Source organism: Dromaius novaehollandiae, chromosome 13 (genome assembly GCF_036370855.1).
Source record: "Dromaius novaehollandiae isolate bDroNov1 chromosome 13, bDroNov1.hap1, whole genome shotgun sequence".
Lineage (NCBI taxonomy): Eukaryota > Metazoa > Chordata > Aves > Casuariiformes > Dromaiidae > Dromaius > Dromaius novaehollandiae.
In genome coordinates, this window is record NC_088110.1 from 20125129 (window position 1) to 20142033 (window position 16905).

At 39.5% G+C, this 16905-nt stretch overlaps 2 protein-coding genes across 7 annotated transcripts in view; one reads left to right on the plus strand and one right to left on the minus strand.

Moving 5' to 3' along the window:
• PLCG2 (phospholipase C gamma 2) overlaps positions 1–7045 on the plus strand; it is a 76412-nt gene extending 69367 nt beyond the window's left edge. For all 5 annotated transcript variants that reach the window (XM_026092588.2, XM_026092589.2, XM_064519748.1 and 2 more), the window contains 4 exons: positions 702–869; positions 1607–1695; positions 5111–5295; positions 6134–7045. In XM_026092588.2, the coding sequence (XP_025948373.1) occupies positions 702–869; positions 1607–1695; positions 5111–5295; positions 6134–6176 (485 nt within the window). In that variant the 3' untranslated portion in view covers positions 6177–7045. The remainder of the gene's footprint in view (positions 1–701; positions 870–1606; positions 1696–5110; positions 5296–6133) is intronic.
• Positions 7046–13370: 6325 nt separating this feature from the next.
• Positions 13371–16124, minus strand: SDR42E1 (short chain dehydrogenase/reductase family 42E, member 1). 2 transcript variants are annotated; one of them, XM_026092615.2, is made up of 3 exons: positions 16018–16124; positions 15804–15905; positions 13371–14965 (listed from the first exon to the last, which is right to left on the minus strand). In XM_026092615.2, exons 2-3 carry the CDS (start codon positions 15869–15871, stop codon positions 13858–13860), a joined length of 1176 nt encoding a protein of 391 aa, XP_025948400.2. In that variant the 5' UTR covers positions 15872–15905; positions 16018–16124; the 3' UTR covers positions 13371–13857. The 2 variants fall into 2 exon arrangements, with proteins under 2 accessions (XP_025948400.2, XP_025948399.2); XM_026092614.2 differs by having other exon boundaries at positions 15804–16079.
• Between the last annotated feature and the right edge of the window lie 781 nt (positions 16125–16905).

Below are 16905 nucleotides of genomic sequence, written 5' to 3' on the forward strand. Positions count from 1 at the left end.
AATAGCAACTAGAATTTTAAATGTAAGAAGACAGAACAGCCTTCAATAAGCTGACTGACCATCTCCTAATGAGCTGGTATTTCTGGATCCAGCAGTGTTTCTCTGGTAGACAAGAGGCTTTGATTCCAGTTATTCAAAGCACTGAAATTATGGTGTAGACACCACTCTGGTAAAGACAGAGTGAGGAGCAGAATATGCATTGTGGCTATTGAGTACTTCAGAGAAGACAATTACGATTTTAGATTTTTGTGGGGAGTGGCCAAGACATTAGACAGCAAACTTTCTGTCTGTATCATACATGCCAGAATACTCAGTGCTCCATAAATAAGTATGAAAATTCAGCCACTGTACATTTATCTTCCCAGTATTTTTCATGCTTTTATGCTGATATGGAGCATGAGGGTCATGAATATGAGCAATGAATTAGCTTTTTACAAATACATATCCAAGGAGGTTTTGTATATTTAAATACAAATAATAGCTTTTCTTCATGGATTTCCGTCTCTGCCAAGTTTCCTCCTATCTCCCCCACCTGGTAGCAAATAAACAGAAACCTTTTGAAGCAAAATTACAACAGGAGAGAGATGGTAAATAGGATTTTTGGGCCTTTGTATCTCCAGAAAATTTCCTGAGATACGTACCCTTATGTGAATGAATTTAAATTATTGCTTCATATTGCAAATGTTTGCTTTTCATTACAGATGACAATGGCCTTAATCCTGTTTGGGTGCCCTGTCCAGAGCAAGTGAAATTTGAAATTTATGATCCAAATCTAGCGTTTCTGCGCTTTGTTGTTTATGAGGAGGATATGTTCAGTGATCCCAACTTCTTAGCACATGCCACTTTTCCCATCAAAGGAATCAAATCAGGTAAAGAGCAGTAGGTATAATAAAGGACGAAGTCAGAAAGATGCTTTCTGACGTTGTTGTATTGCGATTTTGCTCTCAGTAGCAGCTGCAACATGCTAAAATACAAAAGTGCTCCTTTGACCTGAGTTCCTTTAATGTGTTATTTATTATGATACTGGGTGTGTTGTGTGTAAGTATTTAATATCCGTCTCCCACCCTTTCTTGAAATTTCTTCATTGACTTCATTGATCTGAAAGTGGAAGATTTCAATAAGGGACAGTTGTTCTTTCTTCTACCACTTTGTGCTCTATTTCAGATGAAAGCAACAAGATCACTATTTTGATATTATTGTTATCTCCTTACTATGACTAGTATGTCTTTAACTCTCTTAACCATGGATTTCATTTGAGCAAGGGGACTGAGGATATCTGAGTAAAATCTGAGAAGATTCTTTTTCATAGTTTGGTGTCAGTGCATTTGTTTTATTAATTGCCTTAGATATGGACATACCTAGAGTAAGTTCTCTGATTTCCTCTGCATCTGTCTCTAGTTTTCAAGAGCATATGAAATCGTGTGTTTCTCAGTGTTGCATTCTTGCCTTTTGCTTCCCTGTAGTCTTTACAATGTAGTCTACTCTCAGCAGCAGAGCAGTTGAGCAGTGAAGGATCTGTTAGTCTTGGGACACTTTGCACCATTTTTGTGACTGCAGATAATCCTCTGTTTTCACTCTAATTGTCCTTTGTATATGATTTCTTCAGGTTTTAGATCAGTTCCTCTCAAGAACGGCTATAGTGAAGATATAGAGCTGGCCTCACTTCTGGTACACTGTGAAATGCAACAAGTTCTGGTGAGAACGACTGGTTTGTTTTGCTGCACTTAGAACATATAATTTTTTTTTTTTGTGGAAATCAGGAAATGAGGATTTAGTTTTCTGTTCTGTGTCTGATATGCTACCATCTGGTACTTCGTTCTTAGGTACTGTGGAAGATCAGTAAAATAAATTGAGTTGCTCTCCCTCTGAGTGGACAGATCACTCGCATGTTTGTGCGTAATTTCTTTTAACAAAAACCTCATTCCCTCCACTATTTTTTCCTATAACAGCATGGTCAGTGACTTACCCTGTTGAGTTAAAACCCACTGGTGCCATGCAAAGCTAGCTGAATTCATGCTTTCACTTCTGAGAATAATCTTTTTTTTTTTCCTTTGTGAGGTCTTATGTAAAAAGAAGTCGCTTTAGGAAGAGAAAATAAAGCCATTGTTCCCTATTTCATTAAAAAACAACAACAAACCAACATGAGGAAGACACATTCTGGTTCCTACTGAAGTTCTAATCTGCTTCTTTTAAGCCTCTGTAAAACACATAATTGAGGAACTAATATTTTTAAACATACAAGGAAAAAATAACAATGCATCCCTGTTCATGAAGGCAGGCATTAAAGTGGCTGATCTCTGAGCAGCAATTGTTGACGTTCCACAGCTGCTGCTGTATATTAAAGCAGGCTTATTCTCAAACTCTCTCCATACCTCAACGATATTTTACGTAATCTAACTACTTTGGCATAGAGGCTATATGATGCAAGTTTAAAGATGCTTCTGGGAAGTCAGTGGGGATTTCAGGGTACTTTCCAGCACCCTTTAGGTTCATAGGAATAAGTATGTTCAACTTTTTATTTGTACTCATTCACAGCCATTCAGCCTCATGCTCTAGTTCACGTCATCATCCAGTATTTTCCTGATCAAAACACCAGGTTCTGCTAATAATAAGTCATTATGTCCTGGAGAGATTTGCTCCTGCAATTACAAATGCATGGAAATAGAAGTTGCTGAATTCTTAGTCACACTCTGCTTAACAGAGGAGTAGCAGCCTTTTTCAAATGTTCTTTGTCAAGATTTTTACAAAGCCACCTGATGTAAAATGACTGTGTGTAATCACAGCGTCTTAGCAGCCATGGTAGCTTCCCTCTGTTGGCTGGCAAAGGGTCATGAAAGCAGGAGAAAGCTAGGAGCTGAGACCAAGTGCGTGCGTGCATGTAAACAGAAGAGGTCCATGTGCTTTAAAAATAACATTTAAAACATTCAGATTCCATGGAGACGAGTCTCATACAGGAGGCCAGATAAACCGATCTTTTCTTGTTTTGCTACCTTTGAGAAAACCGATAACAACTCACCATTGCCAAGCATGTTGAGCACAGATATCACTTGTAGGTACATCGCAAATCCCTCCTGCCTGGGTTTTGCTTCAGAAATTCAGTTCATTATTTGCCTGGGGCAGGAGTGTCTCTTCAAGTGTTGTTCATAGCAGCAGTGTATCTCCCAATCTGTCAGCACCAAGTCCTTTGACGGTAGCACATCTCACACTCTTTAAGCCCCTTCTGCTTGTTAAGCCAAATGAAGATGCAGCACAGCTCTCTGTTTTCACAATGTCTGACGTTTCTGGGTGGTAATGCAATAGCACGAGAACTTTCAAAATTTTTCCCTTTTGTTTGGCAGTCTGCAGCAAACCAAGACTAGCCATGGTTAATCAACTTTTAGAACCTTTGCCAGATCATTCGAGAAGTATCAGAAAAGATCGAGGCTTTACCCATCTGTTCTCCTGCCCTGTTTTAAACGATGATCCTCCTTAAAATGATATAATTTAGTAAGAGGCCTGTTTATGTAGAAAGTCCATCTGTGTACTCTTGAAGGTGAAATAGAAAATTATAAAGGTGATTACAGATGGCCATGGAATTTCTCAGAGAAGCAAAATTATTATAAAAGTAAGCATACACGTGTAAATTATCACGTAGGGCTGTTAACAGTTTCTGTGCAACTTAACCAGAGTCTTTCTGTACTGTAGAAATTGTAGTATACTGAAGTTGTTAAGATATTTAGAAGCATGTTTTATTTGCTTGAAAATTGATTTACTTGCTTTGGGAAGCGCATGTGTCTTTTTAGCATTTTCTGATTACAGTCAGCTTCAATAGTGCATATGTTTTTAACAAAGATTGAAGCGGATGTTCTTAAGTGGGGTTTTAAAGTCTAGCTTTGTGGATATGTTTATTCACAAGAACAAATAATATTTAGGCATCTTGATTGTGTGTGCAAATAGGTAATTGACAATCTGTTTATTCCCTTTGTGATCTGGGAAAGCAAAGCTTTAAAAAAAAATATTTTTTGATCTTAATCTGTAGCATAGAGCTGAGGCTATATTTTCAACTCCTCCAACCCACAGCAGGGAATTGTAGGAAAATGTTTTGAAAGGAAAAAGGAGAGTGGAGGAAGGAGCTTTATGCCCAAACTGAAGCTTTATGCCCAAACTGAAGCTTTATGCCCAAACTGAAGCTTTTGGGTATGTTGCTAAACTTGTCTGTTTTCCTAGGTCTGGACTGAATGCTAAAAGAGGTGTGCTTATTGGTATGCCATCTCTGAAAGTGCTCAGATTTATTACATTTATTGATTGCATGTCATTTCTTGTAGGATGAGTATCTTGTTTTGCTACTGATGTGAAAATTAAGACTTCAGTTCTGCCAATACTCTTAGCCACTAGTAACTCTATAGAGGAGACTGCTTGTGCATCCAAAATTTTGAGGCATTAAAAAATTTGAAATCATGAAGGGAATCTTGATGATTATTTTATGTTTGTGGAGAATTTTGAGACACTTTTCTACTGTGGGCAGTATACAAGAACAGAAACTCTGACTGCTGCAAATTAATCTTCAAATACTAAGTCAGTTCCTCTGCAAGTATTAAATCGCCATAGCTAAATTGAAGCAAAGGATCTGCCCTTCCTTCTTGATCAGCTGAGTACTTGCTGGTATTAGGGGTCCCATTTACTGGTCACTATTCTCACCTTTAATCTAGATTTCAATAGGAAAGCACCAGGATTGGCAGTATGTGACCTAATATGCAAATATGATGGAATAGTCAAAAATTACTTTTTCTTTAATATGATGGCCCACCATGATACACTATTTGTTGTCCTTTCTTCAACTGATATGCTGATATGCTTTATTAGGGAAAAGTGTTCCAATATACATCTCTAGACACACACATTTCATGACTCATGCTGGAATGTACCTCATGCCCCTGCTAGATAGTAGGGCTGAGTTTTATTTTTTCAGTGTTTTCTTAGTTAGTTACTTTGTTTACAGAAAAATTTTATAACACTATGGAATGTGTTTAGGAGGGGAAAAAAAAATCCCTCTTCAAAAATGAAACAGAATCAACAGAGTTTTGGGGTATGTGTCTTACAAGTTATATTGATTTCCAATATTCTTTTGAAGGAAAGTGAAGAAGAGCTTTATTCCTCATGTCGTCAACTTCGAAAGCGCCAGGAGGAGCTTAATAACCAGCTGTTCCTTTATGACACCCATCTGAATTTAAGGAATCCAAACAGAGATGCTATATTAAAGGAATTCAATGTGAATGAGCACAAACTACAGATCTATCAAGAGACATGCAACCGAAGGTGGGTTGATAATCATTCTCCTTTCCAAAGCAGCTCTATCTAGACATCATATATAGCAAAGAAATCTCAGATTTATTAAACCAGTAGTGATATAAAGAGTGGCCAGAGTGGGATGAACATATCTGAAGCAAGAAAGGGCTTGCAATGAAGCAAGGCTGGGCTGCAAGCCACTAGAGGCCAGCAGACTCAGGGATATGTCTGCTCAGTGAAATCTGTTTCAGTGACCACAGTGAAAGATGAAATCCTGGGAGTTTATATTCTTCTTTTCTCCTGCTTTCCAGATCATACAGTCAAATAAATAAACCATCTCACTCTTACTACACAGTCTGCATTGTGCCCCTGGAAGTGTGTCATTAGCATATTAAATATGTGGGAACAGAGCACACTTCGGGGTCCACCAGGCACAAAAGATGAGAACAACAGTTAGCTGTAACACATGGAACTGTCAGTTAAGCATCAATAGGTTATCCTAGGCCTACGGGAAAGGTATTTCTCCTTTGCCTGGCACCTTAGGACTAGGTGTGAGGGAGGCAGAAGCTTCCTGTACTAGGAGAAGGTCTAGAACAGATCCCTCATCCTTCCTAAGCCTATGGGATAGGGTGGGAGGAAAACTTTTCTTTAAATGTATTTACCCTTTTTTTAATTATTATTATTTTTTTAATATGTGCTGATCAGTTGCATGATCATCACTAGTTCATTCTCGTTTACTGGAGAAAAATTGAGTACTTGGTGCTGATACATTATTTACTGTTTATATCTAAGTGAACTGAGCTTGGTACACTGTTTTTCTCCTAGAAATGCCTAGTAGATTTGACTTTTTCTTTTCTTTTCCCTTAAGATTAAAGGAGAAGAAAGTCAGTAATAGCAAATTCTACTCTTAGAGCAATCATTCTTTGGTGCATGCTTTATGGAGCAACTCAGGAAGAGATACTGATTTATCCTGGTTTTCCTACTCAATGAAGTTCTCATCAGGCTGAATGAATAGAAGAGGAGGAGGAAAGATGGGTTTCCTTAATAATTTCTTGTTGTAAGAAAAACTGTTTTTATTTTTCATTCATAATAATTTATATTCTGTACAAAGCATACTCTCTGTTCAGGCCAGATTTTCTGTGTATTCAAGGCATTATTTGCATCCAGCATCACAACTTTAGAGTCATGAGGAAAATAACAGCAAGATGTTTAAAAGTTGAGGACATGTGGTTGGCTGTATGTATTTGCATAGATCTCACTTCTGCTTATTGATACCTGAAGTACAAGTACAAATCATCTACTGTATTTGTGCATGCAGGATATAGATAAGACATTCACAGCAATTTGTATGCATGGAATCACATCACTTTAACAACCTGGCTCCTTAAGATTAACTGGTAGTGAGTTTTTAATTTATTAAATGCTGTAATAGCACTTTTACACCAGCATTGTCATGTATGTTATAGTACCCAAGGCAGCAGATTGTACCTCTGACACTGTATAAAATGTTTTGGGCAGCTAATAGCTCATACTGTATTGTCTCCTGTTAGAAGTTTTCTTCTACATTTTTGAAAACTAGAGAATGTGTTAATTTTGTTAAACCAAATATCCCTGAGACTGTAGTTGTGTTTTTCCTGTTGAACTCTGTGTAATGGTTTAAGAAAAGATATGTGAACCTGCGTTGTATTACATAAAATTTCAGGGCAGTGGAAGGAAAAGTTTTAATGTATGTGCTAGGATCTCTTGTTTGCAGAAAAGGATATTTCAAACTCTGAAAAGATTTATTTTGGTATAGTATTGTCTTGCAAATACTTTCAGCTCCTAATGTGCTTAGAAATTAATTTTTAACAAACTGTCCGTTTTTAATCTTGCAGTTCTGCTTAGACGATAGCATCAAATGACAGAGTTTTCCCAAAAGGTATCTAATTCAAGAATGATTATATGCACAAATCTAGAGGTACATTATTCTTATGGCTTTAGTCAAACAAAAGGCATTGAGTTAGGGATCAGAAAACTTGCTAGATTAGCAAGTTTGCTTTCCTGCAAGAGCAGAACTAAAGTCTTTAGATGACACGTCTGAAATCAGGTATCATGATATGTGTACTCATTGGTTCTTCATGCTAGCAGTATGTCATTAATATGAAATTCCTGATTGCTTTATCTCTGCGTGGGAGGAGTTTTGCTACCCATATGTTTGACTTTACCTTTCAAATGCGTGCAGAGGAGTTCAGTTCAGTTCTTCAGTCTAAGTGACAGCCTGAGGCAAAAAATGTTGCAGACATATAGTGCTGTATTTCTGATCACAGAAAGCTTGCGTGGATTTGGGATTCGTTGCCTGGTGAAGCTGTCTCAGCAGTTTTAAGTTTCTCTTGCTCCCCACGCAGACTTGGGTTGTTTCAAGATGCACTTAATTGGTGCCGTTGTGCATTCACAGATGATGGCTCAAGGAACCCCCCTGAGGTTTTAGTTATTCTGAAAAGACAAGTCTTGTCTCGCTTATCCTGAGATGAAAGTGCTCATGATGGGGTGGCTTCTGTAATGTTGTTCCTTCCCCCCCCCACACCCCAAATTAAATACCAGAGGGCAAAGTTAAAGGTAACTCTCTGCTTTTCTTTTTTCTGCTAGAAATCTCTTCAGTCCCCAGCTGTGATTGGACTGTATAAAAAAAATAAGCAAAATTACATCAGCTGTGGATTTGGGAGGTAGAGCTGTACCTAAACTGCTGTGTAAAGGTGGGCTTATCTGCAGTATCGGTGTGGAATGGGATGATCTAGTTGCTGTTCCTGGGGGAGGATCTTTGCTGCACATGCATTTTACAGCATGCTCCAGGAGGTGATTAGTTTGTCACATCATCAGTCCTTGTGCTATCTGTGCCATTCAGCAGCCTCCATCCCTCCCATTTGACTTGGTGAGAATATCACGTTGTTGGTGTTGATCAGACAAGGTGGCCCAAGGCCCTGCCTGGAAGGTCCTGAATTTGTTGCTACAGATGGGACATGATTTATGCTTAGTTCCAGAGCAGACAACCAGATTGCCCATGTGGATCACCTGTCCTGGCTTCCTTTGTTAGCTATATTCCTGCCACAGAGCAGCCACTGTATGATGAACATGAGAGTGCCTTGTGCTGCTACTGTGCAAATGCTTAGGAATTGGCAGGTTTTATAGTCCTTCAAAAAGTCTCAGGACATAAATGATGTTGAAAGTTGTAAGAAGCACTCCTCAGCATATATGAAAATCTATTTCATTTTTCGGTTAGACTTTTTCCCTGAGTTTAAGTGTTATATTCAGAAGGGAAAGGATTGCATTGGCTGTTTTGTTGACTTGCAAGTGATGGGCAAAGCTACGTAATAACTCTCTGCTTGTTTCTTGCATTCTTTGCTTTAACTCCTGTTACCAAAAAAAGCCACGTCTGAATTCTTTGTCAGGGCAGACTTTGTGGCAACTTTTTTCCATAGCACTGAGACTGTTTTAATATGAAAACAGGTTTGAATGTGTGTGCTAATTTTATAATCTGTGAGGAAAAACACTTCCAGGTTTTTGAAGTTAACGATCTTTAAATTATGTTCTCATAGAAACTGTTTTAAACTTGTAAAATGTTATTTTTAATATATAACTTTTGATAGCAGTGATGTGAATGATGCCACATGCTTCTTTGTGTAAGCATTGCTCATTGAATTTTACAATTTAAAATCACCAGTGATTTCAGCTAGTATGAGTGAGTTCTTATTGAAGAGTGGTCTGCTAATGTGTTACGTTGCCTTCTCCTAGAGGAGACGTCCTTCCTCCAGGAAAGACACTTATGTGTTTTAAAGATGAACTGACTTAATTATTGTTTTCATAGAAATCATTATTACTGCACTTCATCTGGATACAAAACAGGCATGGAAGAAGGAAAAAGGTCAAAGATCACATATAACCCGCAACTACTAACCTACCTTATTCAGTAACAAGTGGGTATTAACTTATCAGAGCATCAGATTTGTATCAACTTAAAAATAAAGTCTGAACAAGACAAAGATGAAGTCTGTAGTAGTTTGGAAGAACAATAATCTTGATGTTCAGCGGAAAATTATAGTGGCATGTTTTCTGCCAATGAGGTTGCCTTAATTGCAGGGGCAGCAGTGCTGAGGGGTGAACACACACTATGTTCATGTTGTGAATTTTAAAATGTTTGAAGTGTTGTGAGCAAAACTTTTCCAAGTCTTTTAATTAATTAAAAATGATATGCATGTTGAGCAGGAGTCATTCTGAGCTATCTGTGGCCTAGGTCATTCAGGAGGTCAAGTTAGATGAATCAGATGGTCTTTTATCACCTATTGATTTGTGAATATTGGTGTGCAGAAGCTTTGAAAGTCACAATGAGGGTGGCCAAAAAGTTATGTCATTCCGTGTGGCCTTTTTTTTTGTCTGTGTTCTCCCTTTTCACTGGTGCATGTAGATGTTTCTCTGTTGCAGACATTTTTTAAAAGAAGTGTTGCAGTTTTTAAACTAACCTTCCCCATTGCTACATAAATAATGCTGTCTCACTGTGATTATCTCTGAATTCTCCAAACTAGTTGTGAAACACTGAATGCAGCATGGAAACTGAAGTACAGTCAGTTACTTCTGCTGTAGTCAAATGTCAGCATTTCCAAGGGCAGTCTAACTAGCTGACTTTGTTCCAGACTCAAATTCCATTTGCTTCATTGGAAATAGAGGATAAATATAATGAAAATCATGCTTCTGAAGCGGTCAAGAGCCAGGATTTTCTTCTCTTCCATAATGGTATTTATAAATAAGTATAGCTATTAGTTTTAAAAGAATCTAAAGCCCAGTTCTATTCATTGCTAATCTACATTCTTAAGTACTAGTCCAACAAAACAGAGAATCATGAACTGACTTAAATAAAGCAGAAGTAATTTGCTTAACACTTGTGCATTCCTGAATTGTAATTTAGCCCCTAGATCTTTTATGATATGCATAAACTACCAGTGTTTAGGACACTTTTCTGTGAAGATCACAGAAAAGTTTTGGCTGAGTCACTTAGAAGGTGACTTAGTGAATTAGACTATAGAAATCTAGTCTACTTTATGGGTGATCGACATTTAAACTTTAAAAATAAATATATCCTTGTATACATTAGAAGTATTAGCTGTGTGCATCTGGCAAATGTTAGGTTTACGTTGACAGGCTACGAATGCGAGATTAAGCAGCTGCCAAAAAGTTCTTACGCTGTTCACTCTAAACATCAGTATCACTCTTTGAGAGGCACATATCAATTGTTGAATAATTTTGTAGTAGTAAAAATTGAAGCTGTGCTGTATTTTCAATTCTGCTTTTTCAATTTTTAGATGAAATTCTAGTAATTCACTTTCAGGAAAACAAATAATAGATTAATTTGGAAACAGACATAACACTTGAATTCATTACCTTAATTTACACAGCTGCTCATGCAATATTAATAACAAATAAAAAACAAGGAGAAAGAATTCACATTGTAAAATGCCTAAAATGGAGCAGCTGTGACTGTCTTTGTATATATGTAATTTTCAAGCCATTTTAAAATATCTTAAGCCACACATTTCCTGTTTTCATTTTGAAAAGAGGGAAAGTATTCTTCATGTCTCCTGTAGTCAGGATTCTGCTTTGTTTACTAGATGGAGCTGAATGACAAGGTATTACTGAATATACCTATACGCTGTTGATTGGTCTGGGGTAGCCATTGCCAAGCTGCTGCTTATTTGTTTCTCCTAATTAGGCCCAATTCAGTACCCTGTGCTCAAGCAAAAGTCATGAGCAGTTAGTACAAATAATGCCTCCTGTTCTGTTATCAGTGAGAAGTTCTGTCCTTGACTCGATGACTTGAAAAGCTTCATGTGTTGTGGTGAGCTTCTGCAGAAGGATGAATTGTTTTGTTTTTTTTATTTGGGGGGGGGGAGGAGGAGGAGGAGGAAAGAGGAGAAAAATACATTCCCTTTCACGTTGGGGATGTGGGCAAAACTGCAGTTTCTGCTGCTATGTTGGTCCATATCCCATCTGCAGCAAGGCAGCAACACCCTTGGACAGGACACTGCTATTGGTACAGCTTTTTGAATGAGGAAGGAATAGTAATTTTGACCCCCCCCCCCCCCCCCAATAGCTGTGCACATCCAGCTGAGCTTTGCAGATTAAGCAGCACAGCAGAAAGGAACCTAGGGTTTTTTTTTTTTCTTTATGTATTTCCACTGTGGTTATTTATGTATTTTGTCTTACCAAGCAAAAACTGTTGTGCTCCACTTCTGCTGCATAAGGCATATAGATCCAATCCTTTAAAATGCCCTTACATACGTAATCCAACTGACATATATGGACCTATTCACATTTAGCACCAAGTAGTTTCCTTTCCAGTTGTATCTAAAAAGCTATCATGGACTTCAGCCCCAGCCAGCAATAACAGCACAAGTTTTGGCTTTGCTTTGGGACCCTCACAGATTTTTTTACTGACCCCACCATTGAGACAACTGTGAATAGCAGTAGCGGCTTTTTATTAGAACCATCACAATTCCTCTGGAACACAGGAGTTCTGTTCCACATCTTAAAAGACTATCAGTAAATAGCCTGCCTTTTACAAGACTGTTTTAGCATGGAACACCAATATTATGTTTCTGTGCAACAGGCTTGTGCAGTTTTTTTGAACGTGTGTTTTGTCTGTTGCATCTGCTGGCATCAGAATTTCTTAATCTATTTCTGTTAATGTGATGTCAAAAACAGGACTTGGAGCAGAAAGTAACCATGTGACTTTCACTTGAAAACCATTTCCTATTGGGAATTGGTCCAATGCTTTCATGAAGTCACAGCTGCCATTTTTCTTCTTTATTAAGAAGAAAGCTTCTTCTTCCTGCAAACTATGATGATGTATATTAATGGCTTTTGGTAAAGTGGCCTTTCTGTGAAGAATTCAGTTGAACACAGAAAAGCTGTTAGAGGCGCAAAAGCCCTACATAAAGGAGTATAATACTTCTGCTATAGGAGCACAGCTCCCCCAAATCCTCTCGGCTTACTTGCTATTATAGAAAGCAAGGTGAGTTCTCTCAGCTGTCCCTCAGCCTAGATACTAAATTTAGTTTCTCTCATAGTGTACACACTGATAAGGAATGAAGGGGAGGAAAGTCAGGTTTAAAGCAACACAAAACATCTAATTATCAATAGTGATTAAAAAAAGATGAACTTTTCTGGAAATGAACTAAAAGCTCAAAAACCCACCATCTTTGGTCAACATTAACTAAAAAAAACAAAACCCAAAACCCAAACTTTTGAACACAAGTGGCAGTGCACTGTTAGCTTGGTTTCTCTAATTAGCGAATTTTGTTTTGCGAGACTTCTTTAGCAATGCAGAAGTACTGCATCTCTGCCTCCTCCTCTTCCCCATTTAAATCGCAGTAGAGCTTAACAGAACTGAACTAACTGGAACTTGTATAAAAATTAACTTAGGATCAGTATAGCTTCAGCTAGCAAAATGTAAAGACTAAAGTTTAGAGAGAAGAAAAAAATGTGATCGTCTTGGAAGACTGTCCCTTTTTATCAAGAAATACTGAGAAACTGTAACACATGGGTTAAAGGAGAAGAATTTTGTGATCTAACATTTTGATACAAAGTTCTCAGCACTTCTTCCTATATTAAACTGAAAGAGATGAGGGACTTACTAGGGACAGTAGCAATCTGTACTTAAGAACACAGAAAATAAGGTTTTCTTAAAACTATCACTCCACAAAATTCTGGGATCCATTATGTAAAGTGTTTATCACCCTACTACAAAGACAAAGTTTTGTTCAAGTGGTATCAGATGTTAAAGAAATACTCATAAAGGCTAAAAATATTTTATAAGCAGTAGAAGATGAACATACGCACTTACCAAATGTCCTTGATAGATTGTTTGTTTGTTGAGCCGTTCAGTAATGCGGGGAAAATAATGGCTGTTACTTACAAACGCACTTTAGCTAACTCATTCATTTTAAACAGGCGTATTTTACAGTTAGAAAAATCTACAAATCTGTGCTGCTTCAAGCACTTTGCTATAACTTAGATTAACTATTGTGCATTTTCCAGAAATAAGTCAGAGTTACCTCAGAAAAGCATACCAGAACATATTCACTTAAAAAGTAATGCATTTATTTATTGTCTAACAGTTAATCTAGCAACTCAGCTGAGTTCTTAGTTAGGCATATATGCACCCAAGCTCAAAAGCAGTATTTGGTTTTAGAATGTGACCAAGAAATAAGTTTACTCTCCTCTGGGTCATGTAGCACAAACTTGTCAGAAGTCAAAACTATAATGCCATCAGTGAGGAAGAAGGGCCGTTTGTTCCATACATTGTACCTGAAAATAAAATGCTATTTGCAGTTGTACTAAACTTCATCTTGTGATGGTCTGATCAGTTTTACTTTGAAAAGCTATGTATAAAAATAGCACCTTTTTACTCAGCAGTTCTGTTCTTTGCAGACAGAACCAGTATTTACCTGAATGGCAGAAATGTCCCTGCAACCCCCCCCCCCCTTTTCTTAATTATCTGTCAAAACTAAGAGACTTTGAAAAAACATAACTAAGTTCTGCTCTGCATACTCAGTGTTTCATCTTTCAGAGTGAAAGCATAACTGCAGATGCAAACCATGAAACCAACACAGCAGTCAACAGCAAGACCAATCCTCCATCCCTAATAAGCCAGTTAATGGTATACTTCCTTGGCTTTGCTCCACATCCCCGAGATCTAAACCACTCAACTACTTCATTTAGGTTAAATTGCTGAGGCTCATACCCCAGCTCCTTCCTCGCCTTCTCCATGCTAAAATAATGTGTGACACCAGTTTTGTAAACTTCTGTGCGAGTGAGAAGAGGCTGAAAATTATAAAGATGACCAATAAGAAAATGAACTACTTCAGTAAGGAATGCAAAAAAATAGACAAGGGAAAGAGGAAGACGAAGGGTTGGGAATTTGTAACCCAAACCTTCTACTAAAGGTCGGAAAAATTCAAAGTTGTTTATTGGCCTGCCATCTGAAATAAAATAGGCTTGGCCTGCAGCTATGTGCCCTTTGTTGGCTTTGAGGGCCTCTGATGCAAGGATATGAGCCTGAACTAGATTATCTACATGGACAAATTCTACTAAACTAAGAGGATCTCCATATACGAATTTAAACAGTCCCCTTTCAATGTAACTAACTATTCTTGGAAGGTGTCTTTGCTCTCCAGGCCCATAGATGCCTGCTGGTCGGAGAGCACAAGTCCTTAATATACCTTTCCCATCTCTAAGCTCAGCACCATTTGCCTCCAGCACCTTCATTTCAGCTAAAGATTTGGTCCGGGAGTAGTGATCTGGATGAAGGTGAAGAGGTAGATAAGGCAGAGATTCGTTCCCATTTTCTATAACCTGGCCCCCAAATACCACATTATATGTACTTGTATACACCAGACTTGACACTCCTGTGGTCTTGCAGGCTTGGATGACATTTTCTGTGCCTTTCACATTAACATCTTCTATGAGTTTTCGGTTCAGCTGCTCTCTGCCAGACATTCCATAGGAAGCGATATGGAATACACAGATTACATCTCTAAGAGCCTCTTCCACTTCAGAGAGACAACAGACGTCCCCCTGCATGAATTTTACTCCCTCCGGCACAGTCTGAATTGGCTTCACGACATCAAACAGAATCACATCAACTCCCTTTTCATATATGGCACAGCCTAAACTAAAACATGATAGAAACCATATGTTAGTATACATAGCATAATGATGGATGAAACATTTCACCTGAAGGTAAGAGAGGCCTATTAAATATTTGAAAAAATGATTAGCAAAAAATTTCGTACTAAAATAGTTAGATATCTACTATGGGGAAGGTTCAACTGTGAAACTTCGGGCACTGAACTGATTCCTTCAGGCTCCAGATATAGCTTTAAAAAAAAGGGAAGGGGGGCAATTCAGAGCAGAAATAATGGAAGTACTTTCAGCTGTCTTTTGGAAGAGCCCATCTATTTCTTTCCTTCCATCTCCTACAAATCAGAAATAGCAAACCTTTGAGGTGTAAACCCTTAGCCAACTATATATATAAAAAAGCGTATCTTATTGCTTTTTGTGCCATTCCAAATCTGACAGCACAGTAAGTTGGTCTTCACTGTTGTGCCTAAAATTTATGGAGAGAAGAGAATTAAGTGCGATGTTTCTCAGTTAACTGGAATGAATCCTTTGCCATGTGCCCAAATTCTACTCTCAAGTCACAGGTATAAATGCAGGTATTGACACAACAGATAAGGGGGAGGATTATCAGATTTCTTTCTTACAACTGCTCTATTTCTATAGTGCTTAAAGGGGGGCAATGGAGAAAATACGTGGAGTCAGCAGGATATCCTCAGGGATTTTTTCCTGCTTTTGCTCATGACTGCAGTCTCACGAACTCTTGCTTGAAGCTAGGACCCAACGTGAACAACCAGAAAATGGGGCAAACTGGATCAGGCATCTCAGACGCACAGACCTGTATTATGTTTGTTACATTTATTCTTATTTGCACTATTATTTAATGCACTAACCGAAAGCCAAAGTAACCGCCTCCTCCAGTAATCAGAACTGTTTCCTTCGCCATGTTTCCTGGTTCCATCCTCTTCCCTTTGGCACTATTTCAGGAATTCGACCTATAAAACACACAGTAAAAACGCACAAGAGAAGCAGTAACGGCCTTAACGTCTCCGCTCGTCCAGCTATCCTCAGCGTTACGCTGCCTCCCCCGGGCCGGCCACCTCTCACCTTCGACCCCGCTCCCTTCTCCGGCCGCCGCCCCGTCTCTGCGGGCGGCGACGCTGCCGCTGGGCTTCACGGGAAATGAAGTCCGTCCCCGCCCGCGCCGCAAGATGGCGGCGGTGGTTTGGGCGGGAAGCGGCGCCGTGGCGGGAGGGAGCGGCCGGGCCGGGCCCCGCTGGGTGGGGGCTGCGCGGCGGGCGGCCTGTCCTGTCCCCGGGGAAGCACCGCGCCCGCCTCCCTGCAGACAGAGCGGGGGAGAGCCCCGGGGGGAGCGGGGCTTGGGTGGCGACCTGGTGCGGGCTGGCACCGGCCCGGTTGTGTCCCCCAGCGTCGGCGCCTCCGGGAGAGCCCGCCCGTCCCCTCCCACCTGCGAAGGTGCTCACGCAGCGTTGGGATGGCAGGTTGAGCCGTTTTAAAGAACGGGGGATCCCTAATTGTCTTTGACGTCTAAGCCTTTTCCAGCTGTGCCACATCCTGGTGTTCGTTCTTACAAATTAAGATAAAAATAACTCTTCTCTCCCATCATGCCCGGTTGTCTCTTTAGTTTGGGTCCTGTGCTGAGCGCCCACCCTAATTTTGTAAAAAGCCATTAGGTGTTTCCATAATTCAGAACGGGCTGTCGTTATAACCTCACCAGGAGCCACTTTTGGTGCCTGTTCCCCATATTCCCTGCCCCTGGAAATCTGAAACACGACCTTTTCGCTGTGCTGAACCCACGGTCTTCGTGGGAATATTTAAACTGCTTAACAGAGGTCCTAAAAACGTAGGCAGACCTGCCATCCCAGCTCCGCAGAGACCTGGCGCATTGGAGAAAGCCCTTGTATTTCAGGTGCACGGGAGACTTTCTGACGTGGCCTGCTGCCATACCTGGTGGTAGAAAGGCTCCCGGCTCCC

Bases quoted from the DNA above. Each gene is read 5' to 3' on its own strand.
- SDR42E1 (XM_026092615.2), bottom strand. From the start codon at position 15,871: ATGGAACCAGGAAACATGGCGAAGGAAACAGTTCTGATTACTGGAGGA. The intron at 14,966-15,803 runs GTTAGTGCATTA...ATCATGTTTTAG, and splicing joins GGCGGTTACTTTGGCTTTCG to TTTAGGCTGTGCCATATATG.